The sequence below is a fragment of the Phodopus roborovskii genome, unplaced genomic scaffold, assembly GCF_943737965.1.
Source record: "Phodopus roborovskii unplaced genomic scaffold, PHOROB, whole genome shotgun sequence".
In the NCBI taxonomy this organism is placed as follows: domain Eukaryota; kingdom Metazoa; phylum Chordata; class Mammalia; order Rodentia; family Cricetidae; genus Phodopus; species Phodopus roborovskii.
The window spans coordinates 46,816,997-46,838,725 of NW_026126433.1; the positions used below are offsets into that span (position 1 = coordinate 46,816,997).

The 21,729-nt window shown below is 35.6% G+C and overlaps 1 protein-coding gene across 2 annotated transcripts in view; it reads right to left on the reverse strand.

Moving 5' to 3' along the window:
* The window catches only part of Akt3 (AKT serine/threonine kinase 3), a 218,029-nt gene that overhangs the window by 93,943 nt on the left and 102,357 nt on the right, over positions 1-21,729 (reverse strand). For both annotated transcript variants that reach the window (XM_051186382.1, XM_051186383.1), the window contains one exon: positions 14,230-14,355. In XM_051186382.1, the coding sequence (XP_051042339.1) occupies positions 14,230-14,355 (126 nt within the window). The remainder of the gene's footprint in view (positions 1-14,229; positions 14,356-21,729) is intronic.

A 21,729-nucleotide genomic window follows, 5' to 3' on the forward strand; every position in this document is an offset into this window, starting at 1 on the left:
TATTTTTATACTTACTTATTCCAATGGATTAGCCATGGCTTTAAAAAAAAGTCTGGTAATATTTATAAAAAGCAATCTACAATTTTAACCTTTTTAAGCATATATTTTGATGACATTTATAATAAATGAAATTTACTACTTTAAATATTATTTTTCTGTTTGCTATCTTTTTCCCCTGTAAAATAAGAGCTCAGTACCAAAGGCTGGCCTCAAGCACAATTTTTAGCTGAAAATCACCTTGAACTTCTGATCATCTTGCCTTTCTACCATGAGTGCTGAGATTACATCCCTGAACCATGAGATCCAGTTTGACAAGGTGTTGGGACTGAACCTTGGGCTTAGTAAATTTTTGGAAGGAAGTCTATCAACTAAGCTATTTCTGAATCTTATACCAGAATGTATTCGGTTCTGCCAGTCTATGACAGTTTTCCTTATTCCTTAGTCATAGTAAAATTATCTATAAAAATAAGTAATTATCAATGGGGAATTAACATACAATTTTGTAAAGTCACAAAAACTTAGAATAATTTACAGAGTAAACAATAAATGTGTAAATACGAACTACAATAAAGTTCAAAAAGAATAATTACTGAATTATTGCCTTAAAGATATTATATGTACTTCTTAAGTTGTCTTATAAGAATAGCCTATAGAAATAGAAACTATCATGATGCATTTTGGAAGCAGTAACTATTGTGAGTTAGATGATTCAACTACCATGAACTATTCTGGCATGTTTCAAAAGTACTGCCATTTTAAAACATACAAAATATCTAAAAATGCAACCATGGTAATAGATTCTGAGTGCATGGGTTGGGGGTGAGAGAGAAAGACAAAGACAAATTGGTCCAAAAGGACACTGAGACTTCATAGTTGGAAGACTATTGTGCTGACAATTAGTAATAGAGGAAGCAGAGCACAAAACAAATGAATGAAAAAGGCTGAACTTGCAGTGAAAGGCCTTATTATAGAGCAGAAACATTGTTATAATAAAGGGGCAATGTACTCTCCTCCATGGAACTTCCAAACAGCATCCCAATCTCTTTTCTCTTCCTCTGCATTGCATTTTTTCATTAGCATCTGCTTGATTATGTATTATTTCCAACCCCAAATAATTTCTCTATATCGTTTCTAAATACTGAGGTTGAAAGGCCCTTCCTTCCACTCTGGCCTTAGGCCTCATTTAACATTACTAGAAATATAACAAATGTTTTTAAATCAACAGAGACATGGGAGGGGGCAGTAAGGCAGTAATTTAGCACTAACAATTCTGGAGAAGCGACAAAACATAGCCTCAAATACAATTTGTAAAATGATGATAATTATATAATTTATCAAAAATATCCAGCAGTCTTTCCTCTGCAACTTAAGGCCTATGTTGTGACTCTGTTGTAATTTGAAGAACAATGCTGAAAGCTTTACATCCTAGTGGTTTCTCTGCAATGTTTCACTTTTCTTAAATGGTAGTAGCCTAAAACTCTGAAATGTATCCTTATGTACTAGATGAGAATGACAAGATTTGATCTGTAACACTAACAAACTAGTCAAGAGGCACAGAAAGCCCTTACCTTCTTAAGTCCCCACTAAAAAAACTTTAGCCCTAAAGCCCTAAGCACGAGGAACCTGCAACAGTGAGCACGTGGAACCTGCAGCAGTGAGCATGTGGACTTGCTGCAGTGAGCACGTGGACAGTGAGGAGGAAGACCAGAATGAGCACTGACTGCCTGCAAAGTCTGAGCACCATAGCTGTGCTCACAGTTCTCTCACTGAGACAAGGACATGGTTTAAAAAAAAAAAAAAAAAGGCAACAATGACATATGTGTATAATTCGTAATAGGCAAGTGCTTAATTAGTGGTAATTTATTATTATTAGCCTCAATTTAATAATGATTTAAGAATTTTAAATCAAGAATTTTTAAAATTTAAGGACTTTAGAGATGATTCAATTAACGGCTTTATTCTATATATGACAAAATTCTGATCTAGGACAGTTAGGTGATCTGGTTGAAATTAACAAAGCATTTTTTCTATAAAATAATCAGAGATTTGGTAACTACATCTGCATTTACCCTAATAGGTTCACCATACTCAAAAATATACTTTGAGAATATAAGAATCTGCATGGGTGCACCATGTGTCACACCTGGAAGATCACGCTTTCTTGTGGGTATTGACTACTTATTAGTTGAAGAAACTTAACTCCATATATAGTCAAACTGAATTCAAGCTAAGAGAGCTACTTGCTTTGAGACTCTAAGAACACCTTCAATCTTTATAGGACTGCTTTACTATCTAGTTTTTCTTTAAAAGGGATGACATTTTAGTCATGCTTCTTATGACAAATATATTTATAAAATGTAAAATGATACATAGTAGGATTTTTAAAGGTCAATTCTTTCCTTACTCATAAGAATCCCAATTCTCTATGTATTAAATTTTGAGATGGGATTAAAGTACCAGTTATGACAGGCATGTAACCATGATTCTAATTATCTTTTTTTTTTAACTGCACAGAATCCCTACTTTCTAGAAACTACAACTTTAAGCTGCAAAAGTGATTTACTAAAAAGAAATAGTCAAGGTCTAAATCAGATAAAAGTATATATACTCAACCTGACATCTTGTATAGATTTTATCATATCATAACTGATTGTAGTTGGAAAGCAACAAGCACAATTATTTTTACTATTCAAATATGAAAGGGTATCATAGAAGAAAATACAAGAATCAGCAATATTAATCAAACATCAATACAAGTCTCCTTAGTTCTGCATCAAAGTTGGCTTGGTATCTAGTGGTTTATACATTTAATACATTCTGGCCTGAATAACTGAAATGTACTGACCTAACAATAATAAATTCAGTGAATAACAAACTCTACAGTAAGTCCACCGTGTACTCAAACCTTCGCCTATCTCTCTACCCACATAATTAACTACTATACCATCCCCATTTATGAATGAAATATTTCAAGAGATTATCCTTTCCAAGCTAAAAACAATAGTTAAAAACATTTTTAGTTTAAAAATATTTCCCTTAAGATGGGATTTAAAGTGCAGTGTTTATCTGCATCAATAACATTTTATAACTTACTAAACAAGCCAATAAATAAATAACAATGATGCTAGAGAAAGTATACATGAAACACTTAGAAACAAAATTTCTAGGGCCTAACTCTGGCTTTGGGAAAACAAATATCTGGAATATTTGGGGTCATTAACTCTTTCAAGTGGCATGTTTCATTATTTTAGGTATCCCTCTGTGATAGTTAATTTTATGTCAATTTGATATAGGTTAGAGTCACCTGAGAGGAAGAACCCCAAGTAATAAATGCCTCCATAAGACTGGTATGTAGACAAGCCTGTAGAGGATTTTCTGAAATGGTGCTTGATATGAGAAGGCCTAGCCCATTGTGGGTGGTGCCACCCCTCAGTAGGTGGTCCTGGGTTCTATAATGAAGCAGGCTAAGCAAGTCATGATGAGCAAGCCAGTAAGCAGCATCCCTCCATGGCCTCTGTATCAGTCCCTGCCTCCAGGTTTCTGAACTCAGCTCCTGAGTTCCTGCCCACAATGCTTTTGATGGTGAAGTTCTATATGGAGCTGCGAATGAAATAAATCTTTCCTCCCCACCTTGTTTTTGGTCATAGTGTTTCATAACAGCAATTGCAACACTAAGACACATTTTCCTTCCAGTATTCTTCATTCTATACACAGACCTTTGATTCTTTCCTGAGGATTTCATACTTAATTCAAAAGGGAAGATATTCAGCCCAAGTTTCTGTGAAATGGCTTTTTAAAATTACTGTTACCTGGAATACAGCCTGTCTTTCAAAATGTTACTATTTCTCTAAACATTCTTAATCTTCAAAGAGATTTTTCAGATAGTCCAGTTTCTAATGAATCTCCCTTTCCTAAACTTTATATTTTAATTGTCAAACTTACTCATGAAGCAATTCAAGCACTAATCCCAAGTATGATGGGTCATTTTGCCACTATATTACATATTCTTTAGATCCAATGACTATTATCTGTTATCTGTTGAGTACAGAAGTTAACACAGAATTCAAAGTTTGCATTGGCAGTTATGCATTTAACTTCTGGCTCTGATAACTACCAAAAAACATGTCACAATTTTTCTGGACTTTTTCAAAATACAAAACATAATATTTACCTCAAAGTGTTACTGTAATAATTTAATGGGGTAACGTTATCTGTAAAGGTGTATCACATAGTAACATTTTTTTAAAAGTTGATTTCCTTCCATCTTTATTTCTCTGAGTACTAGGTACAATGTGTATAACATAACAATTCCAATAAAAACTTTCTAAATATTCACTAGAACTTAGGTTTCCTAAAATATGTATTTACATATTGTTGTGGCTAATCTTGGTTTTCAACTTCACTACATCTGGAATGAACATAAAACCCAAGCAACTGCACAGTTGTGAGGTTTTTTCCTTGATTGGATCATTTAAGGTGGGAAGACCCACCCTAAATCTAGGCCACAACTTTTAGTAGCAGACCACATAAAAGGACATGAAAGAAGGAACCTTTTGCTTTTTGCTTGCTTGCCTTCATTCTCACTACCAAATCCATCTATCCTGTTCCTAAGGAGTTCCTTCACTGCTTATTAGAAACTTCTTCAAGATCCCAACAGAAACAGAAGATCAGCAGCTCTCCAGGACTTCCCTAGGACTCCTGCACCAGACCGAGACTGCTGAGGCACCAGTCTTATGGATTGAACAATTGCCACCAGGAGACAGCCATTGTTCTACTACCTGGATTTCAGACTGTAAGCCACTCTAATAAATCTCATATATTTGTGTTTCCACTTTATCAGCTCTGTTCCTATAGGGACTAAATACACATATTAAATTTGATAATGTGTCCAAATTATTTAAACACACATGATAGGCATGTATTCTGTTTCAAAACAGAGTACATGTATGCAAAGTTCCTAGATAATTCTAGGAACTTATGAACAAACAAGGAAAAAGTTAGAGTCAAAAGTACTTAAGAGTAACTCAGTAACAATTATAAACAGGCCATCTCTTATATACAGTTGAGAGTTTACTGACCTTGGGAAAGTTGTGCCACAGAGTAGGAGCAGATGAAGCTACTTCTGCTGGGGTCTACTTCTATTTGGTGTCAGACTGGAAGATGATGGGGCTTACCAGTCCTGGCCTGCTTTCCTTAAAACCATTACCAATCACATCCTCTCCCTTTCTAAAGCAGCAATTAAGTAATTCAATTTACAAAAACTTAAATTATTCTTGCTAGATAGCAAGGCAGAGTTTCTTTTAAAAGATTCAGAAAGACACTAAAAAATTATGAAAAGAAAAAGGCAACTTCTGACTATCCAGGGGCAACATCTATCATAATATGAGCACTCCTCAGCCTGCAGAAACTTGGTCTTTCAAAAGCCATTTAACTAACTTTGTACTGTCATTTTCTGTTTATTTTTAAATAAGGCATCTGTTTCTTACTGTGTAATATATTTACTATAAGGCTTAATTTCCCATTTATCTAAAAGTTTCCTCACTATTATGACTAAAAACATATCCAATCTTCAAAGGATTAAGTACATAAAATAGACTAAGAAGTCATTCAGTGTAAAGATACTTATGCATGGGCATGGAACCTAAATTAACAGAATGTGGTAATTTATATAAAAAACATTCATGGAGGGCTAGGGGGTACCTCATCAGCAGAATTTCCAAATACATGATAGGCCCTGGATGCAATCTCCACTACTACCACAACAAAAACTATGGAATATTAAGACATATATAGAAATACTGAAAAGATGAGGTATATAAACATTGATATAATTTTATTGTTACCAGTGTTTATGGATAAGCAACAATAGTAATAATTCAGCTTCCCCATGTAAAAAAAATGGAGCAACTCTAAGGATTTTGTTTTGTTTTGTTTTGTTTTGTTTTTTTTCTGAGAGAAGGAACAGTCCTATGCACTGCTTTCACGTATTACAGAGAAGAGAGTATCTGAACTTAAGATACCAATCAGGACACTGTTAATATAATCCAGGGAGAATTAATAAGGACCTGAGCTGGCTGGTAACAGAAAGAGCTGACTGGCAGCTTCTTTGTTTGAAGATACACACTTACCACCACACAATATAAAGAGATACTCAAGCAAGGTGTTAATTTCAGACTTAGATTGCTTATGTAATCAACAATGCCTTTCCTTCTTCAAAACCCTCTCCCGGAGCCCACGATAACAACTCAAAAGTAAACCTTTAAGTGACCACAGCTAATACATGCTGCTTTTTTGCAAGTTCTATGGCATTTATTTTTCATAAAAATTAATTTTGGCATTTAAATCCATTTTTTCCTTCACCTACTATGTGTGCAATGTTAATACTATCTAGTTCTTACATCAAATTATTATATATAAAACTTTATGATATAATCCTGTAGGCACCAAGTAAAATGATCAACAAATATTTAAAACTGAATTATTATGAACTTTAATAATCCACATCTAATAGCTCTCTAGATGTACTGGGTGATTGCTAATTCGTAAATCCCTCCTTCCATGTATTTTGATTGGAACCATGAACTGATTTTTCTCCATATCTGAAATCTATATCTAATGTTTACTCAGGCATAAAGATTATTTTGACGATTTTAAGACTGATAATTTTCTACTTGGAAAACAAGGGATAGAATAGAAAACATCCCATAAACGCACACCTCTCTCCTCCGCCAATGTTTCACAGGTGTCCTACTTTTTATAAAAGATATTGAAGAAAGGTTTTAGAAACCTTTAGAACCCATTTTCGGGATGGATCAACATTTACAACACCAAAGAAGGCAGAATCCTAAGAGGTGCCTGGGACAGTTGGTGACTCGTCCTGCTTCCCACTATGAAGCTTAAGAAGGAACCATGCAAAGAGGCATGAGTCTGAAGATATCTAGGCAGTTACTCAGCCATCCACAGAGGAATTATTTTTACTTTGAAGTTTAACAATCTATGAATTCAGTGAAAAGATAATAGCTGTAAAACATCAGAGACCATGCTTACCAGATAGAGAAGCTACTTTGTTTAAAGTACCTTGTAACAATGTGTGGTTTTAGCAGTATTTTTGAATTCATTATGTATATTTTCTCAATGATGACCTCTAACAACCTCAATCTATGATTATTAGAAATAATTCAAGTTTCATAGAGCAAAGATTACCAGCCTATAATTCACAACCCCAGTGAAATAAGGAAACAAGGAGGACCCTAAGAGAGACATACCTGTATCCGCTCTCCCCTGAGAGGAGCAAGGGACAAGATCTCTTGAGTAAATTGGGAGCATGGTGGAGTAGGAGAAAGAGAAAGGGGGAAGGAGAGGAGAACATGAGAGATGAGGAAGGTTGAGTTGGGGGAAGAACAGAGAAAGAGAGCAAGGAAAGAGATGCCTTAATAGAGGGAGCCATTATGGGGTTAACAAGAAACCTGGCACTAGGGAAATCCCAGGAATCTGCAAGGATGACCCCAACTAACAATCTAAGCAATAGTGGAGAGGCTACCTTAAATGCCCTTCCCCTATAATCAGATTGATGACTATCTTAAATGTTATCATGGAGCTTTCATCCAGTAGCTGACAGAGCAGAAGCAGACACCCACAGCTAAACACTGAGCCAAACTCCTGGAATCCAGTTGCAGAGAGGGAGGAGTGATGAGCAAAAGGGTCAAGATCATGTTGGGGAAACCCACAGAAACAGCTGACTTGAACAAGGGGGAGCTCATGGATCCCAGTCTGGTAGCTGGAAAAACAGCATAGGACTGAAGCTTGGTCAGTCTATGGCCTCTGGCAGTGGAATGAGTATTTATCTCCAGTGCATGAACAGGCCTTTTGGAGCCTATTGATTACAGAGGGATACTCTCTCAGTTTAGATACAGGGGAGAGGGCATCTGTCCTGCCCCAAATGTTGTTACAGACTTTGATGATCCTCCAAGGGAGGCCTCACCCTCTCTGAGGAGAGGATGGGGGGGGGGTTGAGAGGAGATTATGGGGGAAGTGGGAGAATGGGAGGGAAAGGAAACTGGGATTGGTATGGAAAATGAGGTTTTTTTTTAAAAAATAAAGAAGTCAAGTTTTAGGGTTATATTTTGCTTGAAATATATATATATATATATATATATATATATATATATATATTTCATATCTACTTCACTGCATTTAGAAGACACTTCACTCACACTCCATAATTGATTTGATATGCTCAAAGTAGAATAAAAGTCAACTGTTGTTATTCACATCCTTTAGTACTTCATGAATTTCTATTCTGTGTACCAATGGGTGCTTAGCAGTTTATGTAATGGTTCTTGTCACTCTAAATCTAAAAAAGTGAAGATGAAAACCATCTGCTATTAGATCTTAAATATTTTCCCCAAGATACATGATGGATGTTTGGTGCTTAGTTTAGAGCCCTTGGGAGATAGTGGAAATTTTAAACGATGGGCCTTCTGGAAAGTCTTTGTGTTATTGGTACCATATTCTTGAAGGTGGTTAGAGGATCCTGGTCCTTTCTCTTTTTCATCCCCTGGTTATGCAGTAAAGCATGTATGCTTTCAGCATGAACTCAGCAAAAGGATGAACTATCATGTAGGACAACCTCAAACACCCTGCCTTCAGTTGCTACTTTTAGGTGTTTTATCACAATGAGAAGTACATAATACATTGACTAATATAACATTCTAGTAAGAAGGGAGGGGAAGGAATAACATTTAAATGTTTGCAGAGTACGGCTTGATTTTTTTTAAAGATTCATTTATTTTTAATTATGTGTATGAATTTTGTGCCAATGAGTGCAAGGACTCATGGAGGCCAGAGGCAAAAATTTCCCTGAAGTTGGAGTTACAGGCAGTTACGAGTCACCTGATAAGGGGCTGGGAGTTGAATTCAGGTCAGTATTATACACTCTTATATCATAAGCCACCTCTTCAGCCTTGAGGAATAGAGTTTTAAACATGCCTTTTAAATACTGTTACTTAGTAAGATAACCTTAAGCAAAACATTGACTCCAAAGGCATCATGATTTTTAATCTAAAAAGGACAAATTTAAAAAGGATGTTCTCAGATATTCAAGAATAACAGAGTATTATTAAAGTCACAATATATAGACACTAGGAGATAAGATTAAACACTTCATCTAAAAATAACTCAGACTAGTAAGTGGGGTATATTTAGAAAGAAGATAACCAAAACTCAAAAAAAAAAAAAATGTGATACACACACACACACACACACACACACACACACACACACACCAGTTTGAGAAAGGCAAAGGAATAGTTTTGAAGGAATGTTTGTGGAAATAAATTCAAACATGAATTAAAAGACAAAAGAAAGTTATACAGACAAATGGATTTGAGGACATTGCAACCAGAAGCCAAGACAAGGAGCAGAAGGCAGCAAACTTTTCGGGGAGTTATAAACAGCTCAGCACTGTTGGAGCAGAATTGCAGGGCAGAAGAGACATGAGGCAGGAGTTGAAAGCAGAGGCCAGATTGAAGAGATCCTGGTATGATACACTGAGGAAGCTGGATGTCATCCAGTAGGCATTGAAGATCCAAGGCAGGGTTTACATGGGGGAGATGGATGGCACAGTTAGGATGTAATTTTAGAAAGATCATTTTGACAGACAAGTGAAGAAGTACATGAGTGGCACAAGCTAGAGGCAGAGAATTGAGTTAAGAATCAGAGAGCAAAGAACTGATTCATTCTAGGAAAATAGTTAAAATTCTTGTATTTGAACCTATGTAGCAGGTTCAAACTCAGGAATAAAATCTGCAGAACTAGAAATGGATTGAGAGTGTGGTAAAGATGTAAAAGAAAGGAAAAGAAGGGGACTAGATCTAGCTTTCTGCTCAAGCAGAGGCAGACTGAAGTACTGAATATCTAGGGAAAATAGACAACCATCCTGAGGCAGTAAAGGCTGTGAAGCATCTATGGTGGCAATAACATAGTGAAATTAATGTGATAACATAGTTCTCAGGAGAGCAGCTTGGTCTGAATACATGAAAAGTGGGAAGAAGATGAACAGTTTGTTCAGTAACATGTAACTATCCAGGTGTAATGCACAAAGTGTGAAGTCCTGAACAGGTGTTTCTTAAATACTATATACTATACTATAGTATACACAAATTATACACTATGCAAAGGAAAAAACAAGGACATAGAGAAACCTCACAGCACAGAGGGAAAGACTATCTCAAACTCTTGGTCAGCAGATGAAATGCAGCCTAGATACCAACCCAGAAAACAAGTTAAAACTGAAAATTAAGTTTACACTTAATGAGGGGTTTTAGCCAAATACATTACCTTGGTATTTGGAGGATAAGTAAAGCATGAAGGTCCCTGAGTATGTTCTCGTGCCCATTTCCCTTGAATCAATCTGGTGAAGATCCTAGTACCTCTTTTAACAAGTGTCCTTCCTATTCCTGGAAAAATGTTCTCATCTCTCAAGTTTTCAACACACAGGTCTTGTTCAGTTCTCTCCAACCTAATACCATTACTAGAACCCATATCCCCACTCATACTTCCCCATGATTATCTACCTTTTAATTAATACACATGCCTTGAATCCCATCACTGGGGATGCTGAAGCAAGATCTCTGTCAGTTTGAAGTCAACCTAGTCTACATAACAGGTTCCAGGCCAATTGGCTACAAAGTGAAACTTTGGTGAGGGATCCAATGCACAAAAACAAACAAGTCTTCTTTGAGTCATGGTTTCCAAAGTCTAGACAAAAATCAATGCTAAACAAATGTATATTATGGTTTTCTTTTATTTATCTGTCTTAGCCATGAACCCACCAAAAGAAGAAAAAATGTTTACTTTCCCCGCAAATTAGAAATCATCAAAAGTGGTTTGAATCAGATAGGTAAGGGAAGAAGTTAGACTACTTCTTAATGAAGTAGAATCAGGGGCTGAAAAGATGGTTCAGTAGTCAAGAGTACTGGCAGCTCTTCCAGAGTTCAATTCCCAGCAACCACATGGTGACTCACAGCCATCTATAATGAGATCTGGTGCCCCCTTCTGGTGTGCAGGTGTACATGCAGATAGAGCACTCATAATAAAAACAAAAAAGTGGAATCAGTGAGAACAGGACTTTGAGAATTTTTTTTCAGATACTGGGGACGAAACCCAGGGCTTTATGTATGCTAAATATGTGCTCTACCCCTAGTCTAGACAATGTTATAAAGAAGGGAAGAAAATCAAATATGAGATTGGAAAAATTTTTAAGTCTTTCTAGTTCACATTATAACTTTTTCAAATGAGTATAGCAGCCAATTTCAGTGAAATTGTACTAAAGTCCATATAGATGTGTACTTGTTTATGTGTGTATCCACACACATGTACAGTGTGCAAATGTGTGAAGGCCAGATGTCAAGTATCTTCCTAAATTCCTCTCTATCCTACTTTTGAGGTAGTCTCTTACTAAACCTGGTGCACGCAGATTAGGCTGATTGGCCAAGCCATGAGCCCCATGAAGCAGCAGTTCTCTGCCACTGGAGACTTGGGATAAAGGCAGAGTCTGCTGCACCTGTTTTATATGGTCACTGGACAGCCAAACCCAGGGACTTACATCAGCACAGAAATCAGAAAACCAACTGATTCATCCCAAGCTAGCCCACAAAGGAACATTTTTAATTAACAGGAAAACAGGGAATTCCAACTGTATCAAAATAAATATCAATGGGATATTTAGTATTTCTTAACATAGCTGAGACCTATTTAGGCTAGTCAAATTCTTTTTATTTTTTAAATTTTGATTTATGTGCATGTATATGCACCTGCTTTCTGAATGCGTGCCACATGACCACAGGGTGTCAGATGCCCTGGAATCAGGGTTACAGATGGCTGTGAGCCACAGTCAACAAGTGCTATTAACTGCTGAGCCATCTCTCCAGCCTCTTTGAGAACAATACTCCAATGTGGGCCAAGGCAAGTGAGGAACTAACTATAAGCCAAAGAAAATAGGGTGTACAGGTTCTTTCCACTAATACTTCATAAAAGCATTGTCGTTTTCTGTCTTTAATACCTCCTCCTTTGTTTGAATTAGCTTTTTATTTACTTAATCTATCTACAAGGATCTGCTCAAACTCCACCTTACAAAGCAACAAACAGAAGTATGCTATTGAAGGAAATATTGCAATCAGAGTTTTTAAAAATGATCTGCTTCAAATAATATTTAGCATGTGAAGAGTTGAAATCTGGGCCATTTTTTTCACTTATTTCCTTTCAATTAAGGTAGTATTTACTTAATTATTTTTATAATTTTAGGTTATAGTAATGTTTTGCAAATAAAAAAATAAATAACAGAGTCATGGTAAGATCTGAAAATTAGGGGTTCAACTACAACTTTACCTGTGGAAGTCAAGTCCCAACAAGGACTTTGTTGTGCAAGTAGAAATTACAGATGCCATTATTTTGTGGAGAAGCTGTCAGTCACTGAGTAAGCGCTCTCCACAAGTACACATTATTTCAGCCTCTGCCAGGGGAAGTGCTAGAGCAGATGTTGGCAGACTGTGACATACAGTATGTCTTTAAAACTTGTTGGGGTGTGAAATTTCATAAGGTCAAAAAATGCTGCATTTTTATCATCAGATAAGAGATTTTTCCATACTTTTAGAAATTATTTCAAACAAACCAACAGAATTGCTAGTAAAATGGAAAAACTATTTAGGCAGGACATGGCAATTGTTTAAAAGATAATTTCTACCATTTTAATAAGCAAATGTTCAACCAAAATACCTTTAGACTGAAAATATATATCTTAAAAATTCAAAAGATATAATTGTCAAAATGATTTAAAATAATTTCTTACTAGAGCAATTTATAATGAACATGTTTTGATAGAGAAAAGGCTGTTTTCCTTAATACACACATATACATGATACATGCACATATACGTATCCAGGAGGGTAAAGGGCATGACCAAAATATGTTATATGTAAAATATTTTTATATAAAAAATTTAGAAATATAAAGTTAGTATTCTTCAAATATTTGTAATTCCATTCTCTTTTAGGTTTACTTTTGAAATTGAAAATAAAGTTTGAAGTTTCTATATGGCAAAATTTCTTGAGTTATTTAATTTTGTTCACAAACTTCAATTCTCCCTCCTTTTTCAAATATATCTAACAAATAACATCCAACCAAAACACAGTACAGGAGTTGTCTAATTAAATTTTTTAACACTATAGACTACACCTAGTTATTACACATTCCAATTTGAACTTGGAAATGCTTTATTTCTAGATTAACATAGCAAAATCATTTTATTGGGTCACTAAGTATAAACCATTTAAAATCTTGATCATAACATAAAAGAATAAAAATAATCACTGTTATTATCAGTCATCTCTCAAACAAATTCAACATTTCTAAGTAAGCCATGAGCATTCTGTTAGTTATGAATAAGAAAAGCAAAAGATAAAATAAAATAAAAAAACATGAAATCAGAAAAATGATTTTTTTCTTTTTTTTTTTTTTTGGTGTTTGAGCAATTTACTTGTTCAAAGAGGAGGGTCATCAATGCACACATCTCTACCAGCTTGGATAGAAGAGAGCTCTCTAACAACTGCAACCAACTTATATGATCACTTAATTTTTGATACACTAGTATGAAATAAGTATTTCTAGACTTTCTTTTTCTTAAACATTTTCCCATTTTTATTTTGTTTTTGGTTGTGAGCCTAGCCTTTAACGGCTGAGCCAACTCTCCAGCCCCCCATTTTTATTTTGTTAGAACATTTAGACACTTGAAATTACTCGATACAGTTTGTTAAAATAAGTTCCATCATGTACCCCAATTCTGTTCACTTCCCAGTCACCCATATTTTCCCTGAAAAATGATTTCTAACAGAAAACATTTATATAAAAGACCAACCAACAAAACATTGTGACAGGGAATTCTGAAAGGAAATGCAGTAACATAACATGTTATGACCAAGTTCACAGGTCCTTATGTACATTTTTATAAAGAAAAAATGAGACACATAGATGAAAATAGTAACTATAGTGCACTGCAAAAGATTGTAAGTCTCTATCTTAAGGAGTTGAAAATCTTACAGAGTTGACATTTTCTTTGCAATTAAATTTAAACCTAAACTTTTGCACTGGTTTTTCAGATACATTAACACATATGGCACATAAAGTCATACAAATAAGTAAACCAAGGTAAATTAACAATTGTTATACACTTACTGGCCACTGAAAAGTTGTTGAGGGGATAAGGTAAGTCCACATCTTGAGGTTTTTCTTTATAGCCTATGAATGAACCATCTGTCTTCAAAAGGAAGTATCTTGGCCTCCAATTTTTTATATATTCTCCTACATGAAGAAAGCACACATATTAATGGCAAAAAATGAAGTCACTTTTGTGTAAAAAATAAATTATGGTATAATATGACCTGAACATTGACCTCCAAAATTTTAGTGAGGCAATTTTTTTTTTAACTTGACTTAAAAAAGAAATTGAGTCTATAAATTAGGACTCAACAGAAAACCAAACACTGTTTTTAATGATTTCATACTTGGATACTCATCTGCACTGTTATACCTTCAGAAAATCATTCATCTGAATACACATTTTGTTCAGTTTTCATTTTATCACACAGTTGCTAAAGCAGATTCTCAGAAATTTTAGAAAGCCCTGGTACATAACCCATACAGTATTTATTAATTCCAGGGAAAACACAGCATAAGCAGACTGCAAAATACATATTTTTCAAAAAAGGGGAAGAGTTAATTCTTTTTCCTTTTTAAAACAGAGTCTCACTGCTTTATAACCAAGGCTGGGCTTAAACTCTCAATCTTCTTGCCTCAGCCCCCAAGGTTTGGAATTATTATAAGGTTACTTCCTTTTTAAAATTGGACCCTGCCTTCCTTTTTCTGAGAAAATAACCTTATAGACACACATGTTATGAATAAGTCACAAAATTCAAAGAACATGAGTTAAAGAAGCTCAAAACTACGCCAAATTTACATGTAGAAATAAATACAACACACAGCCATTACAGAGCATGAATAACAGTAGGTAAGTGTATACTCTATCAGCTTTACGTATGGGCTCCTTCCTATCCACCAAAATAGGCTCTAATGTGAAACAGCAGGTGATTCCATGACACCTTAATAACTTAATGGCAAACCAGCAAAGAAGTTCACACTTGTTTTCTCAGCACTTGGGAGGCTGAAGCAGGAGCATCCTGTGAATGCCAGACCATCCTGGGCTACAAAGCAAGACTGGGGTTTGGGGGTTGGGGTTTACAGAGTGCTTTAGTAAGGGAGTTAAAGGGAGGAAAAAGAAGAAAAAAGAAGTGGAGGAGGGAATTATGTAGCTATCTGCCTCCTGATATTAAATCTCAAACGCTGAATCTTAAAACAAAAAATTTGAAAAATTTATTTTTGCTACAAAGCAGCTTCTTTTTTAGACCAACTTTAAACCTAGCATTTGCCTTCTGCCATACCTTATAGGACCAGGAGCTAAGTCAGAATGGACTTCCCAAGTCTCTCCCTACCAGCCTTACCTAAACTGGCCCATTAGTGCTTACATCCAGCATTTACTAATATTCTTATCTGCTTTCCCCAGGCTACTCACGACAGCTTCTACTAACAAACCTTACCTGCACATTAATGCCTCTGCCTCCCTAGTGCTGGGATTAAAGGTGTGCACCACCAACACCCAAATCCATTGGTTTTATCACTCTTCTGCTTTATACTTTTAACACTAATACAATTTGATTGGCCTGTGGAGCATTCAGGAGGAAGAGGCAGAGGCAAATTGATCTCACTGAGTTCAAAGCCAGCTTGGTCTACAGAGAGAGTTCCAGAACAGCCAGGGCTAGATAGTGAGATCCTGTCTCAAAAACAAAACAAACTTATTTCATTTAATATAACATATGTGCATTTAAAAACCTATTTTCTGAGCCAATGTGGTAGCATGTACATGTAATCCTAGCACTAGGAAGGCAAAAGATCACAAGTTTAAGGCTAACCCTATCTTTTAGTTAAAAAAAAAAAAAAAAAAAAAAAAAAAAAAAAAGCAGCACAGTACAGCTATTAAAGTGTGTTGTTCTGGTTGAAATATAAAATATAAGGGGAAAATGTAACTCAGGTGGTAACTGAAAAAAGGGAAGGGAAGAATATTCAAATAATTATGGACAATGCTAGGATTACAAGGGTATGTCACCATGCTGGCAGGGGAAATAGTAGTATTAGATATACACAGTAATTCAAAATTAGGAATAGTTTCTAAAATATTAATGGTGATGGAAGATTTGCAACTTTATCATGTTAGGTGAATATCCATTTACTCAGATTCCACTTTGAATAACTCTTGTACACTGTGCACAATTTTAAGAATCATGCATTAGTCATACAGATATTCAAGCAGTTCAACTTTCACAGTGGAAACACTTTATATAGTTTGTTATATTTGGTACTGTTAACCAATTTCATTGTTTAAAAACTCTTTTTAAGTATTGTGAAGCTTCAAAGCTCCTGAGAGTGGATGTATTTTCAAAAATCTAGCCTTTGCTCTTGAAGCTCAATTTTCATTAGCCCAGCAAATGCTGCCAGCTTTTGCTTACTTGCAATGATACGCTCTAGTAGCACCTACTACTATCACTTGACTGATAGTCGTATTAAATAAATGAAAGATACATACATACATACATAAATATTTGACACATGTATATAGGGTATATTGGATTTCAATCCATGCACATACCAATACACAAATACCTAATAGAATTTATTTATTTTACAAATAAATACATAAATTCTATTCTCAGCAACTACATAATTTAAATTTATAAAACTAGAATATTTAAATCCACAATGCCTATTTAAAAACATAAAGAAATTCCTTTGTTAAATGCCCTCATTATTTGATTCTTCCATATTTAATTATGCATTCCTATATAATCTTACATTGTTAGGCATTAATCTCCAAATAATGATGTAGCAATTAGGTCCCAAAGGCTGTTGTTAACAAAACAGATTTATACTGATACATACATGTCTGTCAAGCTGAATAGCAAGTAATAATTTCACAATCATATCAAAAATAAAATCAAACAAATTCATCTGAAAAACACAAAACAGAATTATTTCTCCCCATGTGAAACAAAACTGAATACATTCATTTGAAAAATATGAAATAAAAATAAAAATCAATTTTTATTTCTAAACCTAATTTCCCTTTAGCATCATATTAAGTATTTATATGTTCAGATGAGTAAAAAAAAAAAACAATCACCTGTATCCACTACCAGAGGCCCCACAGACTGCCCAGTCCTCCCAACTGATACCCATGTGTAGGAGAACTGGGTGGGTCCTATACTGCCTTCCCAGCTATCAGGCTAGTGTCCATGAATTCCCCCTTGTTCAGGTCAGCTGATTCTGTGGGTTTCTCCAGCCTGGTCTTGACCCCTTTGTCCATCACTCCTCCCTCTCTGCAATTGGATTCCAGGAGTCTTGCTAGTGTTTAGCTGTGGGTGTCTACTTCTACTTCCATCAGCTACTGGATGAAGGCTCTAGGATGGAATATAAGGTAGTCATCAATCTCATTATCTTATCAGGGAAGGGCATTTAAGGTAGCCTCTCCACTATTGCTTAGATTGTTAGCTGTGGTCATCCTTGTAGATCACTAGACATTTCACTAATGCCAGATTTCTCTTTAAACCTATAATGGCTCCCTCTATTATGGTATCTCTTTTCTTGCTCTCCTCTATTCTTCCCCTGACTCAACTCAATCTTCCTGATCCCTCATATCCTCCTCTCCCCTCCTCTTCTCCCCTTCTTTATCTCCTAACCCCCCATACTCCCAATTTCTCAGGAGATCTTGTTCCTTTCCCCTTCTCTGGGGGACCATGTATGTCTCTCCTGACAAGACTTTGAAAAAATACTGTAGGAACAAAGGAATAAAATTTCCAGCACCATCTTTTCCTAACTTATTATCTACTATTCCCTGAGCTTCTACTTCTTTCTTACCCTCTTTGACTAGAGGTTATATCTACTTTGAAATCCACTGTTAACCAACACACACAGTCTGGCTAGGCTATTTGCCTATCAGAGATGTTCTCTGTTATATATATACTTAGGAAATTTTGTCACTATAAGAACATTATCATACAAATCTAGATCACACAGTCTACCACATATCTAATCCCTATGCCTAAGTGTATACTATATGTGTATAGACTACTGCTTCTAGAGTTACAATGATCAAAACAGTAAGATTACATCAAGACCAAGAAGAAATGATGGTATTGAAAGCCAGAATAAATAAACACAAAGCTCGGTATTTTACAGTGTGCATTTTTAAATTAAGTGGAGGTGTATTGATGTTTAATAAGGATCAAGAGAAACAAATAGGCCAGATAGATGTTTATTCAGGGAGAAATAACTTACAAACCAGCAGGTTCCTGGTGCCAAGGATCACCTGTCCTCATGATGCAAGCAAGAGAGTGCTCCCCGGCCCCTCCTCAGACTTAGCTCTAGCAATTAATGTCCACCCCTGTCTCCCCCTAATGGGCGTGGTCTGCACCACAGGTGTGGACAAAGTGAATATCTCACTACAATTCCCCTTTTAGTCTAAAGAAAAGATTTAGGCTTGATACAAAACTATATACAAAACAGCAAATAACAAGTGTGCTCTAAGAAAAGGAAAATTGAGAACATACAAACTTAAGACCTAATTATCTAGTCCTAGGGTGAAGTCAAAACAGGGTATACAATAGAGTTGTCCTAAGCTGGAAAGCTTAAGTCTAGTACCTATTATATCTAAGTAGGAAGAGAGAATAATAGTTGTGATAACTTAATCTTTAACCTCATCAAAGACCTGAGAAGGAAAATAACAATACTACAGTCAGCAGGAAGTACAGATAGGCAACTTCCAAATGGTGCAGTGAGGACAGAAACAGCAAACTACCTGGACAGTCACCCAAGGTCTTACAGCAATGTTAGTACAGCCAGTTTTGGCTAAGGCCTAGATTACCTGACAGATCACAACAAAGGCAGGGAGGTTGAAAGGTTGTCTTAACCTGACTTGGCAGGGTTCAGCAGTCTTTTATGTTTGTCTCCTGCAAGCACATAGGACCATACGTCCAAACCAATGGTCCAGGTGGGGGCAGTTCTTTGCCCAAGAGGCCATACTGAAGCAAAGATGGACTCCAGAAGGAGCGCCAACAGTGTCCAACATTTTTTCGGGAAAGTGCATGATGCTATCAGGAGCAACAGTGTCTCATGTCACTAAATTCAAGCATGTTGTTAAGATTAAGTTCAGTCTCTGCCTACAGAAGTGACTTTAAAATAATAATTGAAAGCACACTACAGAAAAAATATAAGCCAATACCCATCAAATTGTTGTCAGAGATTATACATTATATTTAATTATGAATTTTTTTTTTGCACAGCCAACTACAAAGATTTGTTCATATCAAAATCACCACAGCCACATAAGTAATGAATTTTCTATAACTACATTATTAGGCAACAGGATTTCTCAGCTCTATTATCAATATTATAGTACCACAATTCCATGTATGATATTCCAATTTCCCAAAAAGGATTCTGGTATTTGGGGGTTTTATAAATGAACTAAAATGATAGACTTTCAAAAGAGATATAAATCCAAATCTCTGAAACTTGTGAATATTACCTTATAGAAAAAGAGTATCATCTCATTTTCCAAGAGAAGCATGATGGCACAGATTTTTAGGACAGCTTCTCCTGAATTATTTGGGGGAGCCTCATATCAAATTAAAAATGCTCTTAGAAAAACAGAATTGACAGAAGAGTACACATGGCATATGGAGCAAAGGAGGAAGCAGGTGACCATGGTGACAATGACAGGAGATTCACCAGAAATGGAAAGATATAAAGAACAGACTTTCTCTAAAGCCACTGAGGAAGAATAACCCTGCTCAGCTCACATGTTTTGTTCTATACACTGATCTCCACAACTGTGACAGAAAAATTTCTATTGTTACAAGTCATCATTGTAGTTATTTAATATACCCACTCTAAAGGAATTAAAACCACTCTTACGCACTACTATCAAAGGCTTGGCTATACAACAACCACAAAAATAAATCTAATGATCCATTAAAATTACAGCATGAGAAAGACCCAGACTCAGTCAACTTCTTATAAATGCAAAAGAAAGTTTCTAAAGCATTCTTAGAAGCAATAAATAAAGAATTATATTTGTGAATTGTAGGTTTGAAAGAAAATGGTTTTTAAAGAGTTCTGAGTTTAGCTGTGCAAAGGGGTGCATGCCTTTGATCCCAGCACTCAGGAGGCAGAATCAGGCAGTTCCCTGTGAGCTCAAGGCCAGCCTGATCTACAGAACAAGTCACAGAATGGACAGGGGGGAGGGAGGGAGAGAAAAAGAGAGAGAGAGAGAGAGGAAAGAGAGAGAGAGTGTGTGTGTGTTCTGAGTTCTACCTACTTATGTTCTAGAGTTCTGTATTTTTCAACTCTCTTATTACTTAATAATTTATTTCCTGTATTACAACAAATAATCTAAACAGTTTTGAGTAGATTGCCACTATTTAAAAAAAATACAAATAACTCTTAGCTCTCAGGTTTTCTCAATGCATATTGCATCTTTTCCACCTAAAATCTTTGACAGCTTATTCAAATGGATCGATTGGGGAAACGGTAATATAAAATCAACTCAGGGTTTCCCAAAGTTGTTTATCTAGCATCAAATTACATCATTTGATATCACCATTTTAAATCACTCCACACCTATAAACTCTATTCCATTATTCATTAGTAATTTGTTGAGAATCATCACTGTAGTTTTAAAAGCTGAAGATTTGAGAAAGTCCCAAAGTAGAAATTAGGGGCATATGTGCCTGGACCAAAACCAGATTCAGTGTCCCAATAGCCTCTGATCTGTATTTTCTTGGAAATGTCTGTATTTGTTCAGATATCTAACTGAGAAAGACACTTATATCAAGTCTTTTTCTCTTCAAAATGGTATGGGGTGATAAATATGATTGTTTTAAGGTTAGGTTGTATTGAAAAACCTGATAATAAATAGCTCTAGGCAATGAGAAGCAGAAAGTTAGATACACAATGAAAGATGTGCCAGTGGAGAACACTACATAAATACTCGCATACTGGAAACCCATCCTCAAAAGTCTATGCTAACATGGACTGGTCTACTAATATATAATAATAACTATGTAAAATAATTTGAACCTTATTAAAGCAGACACAATCCAGCTCATATTATTTGATACAACTGTAGCACTACTTTTCAAAAATCTCATAAAACAACCATTTAGAATTCAATTATACAAAATCATCATATTAAAAATATGTTACTTATAAGCTAATATTATACAATGGAAAAAAGAAAGCATCTTCAACAAATGGTGCTGGCATAACTGGATGCTGGCATGTAGAATATTGCAGATAGATCCATGTCAATCATCATGCACAAAACTTAAGTTCAAATGGATCAAAGACCTCAACACAAATCCAGCCACACTGAACCTCTTAGAAGAGAAAGTAGGAGGTACCCTTGAACAAACAAGAGACCACTTCCTGAACATAACACCAGTACCACTGACACTGAGATCGACAATTAATAAATGGGACCTACTGAAACTGACAGGCTTCTGTAAGGGAAAGGACACAGTCAACAATACAAAATGGCAACCCACAGAATTGGAAAAGATCTTCATC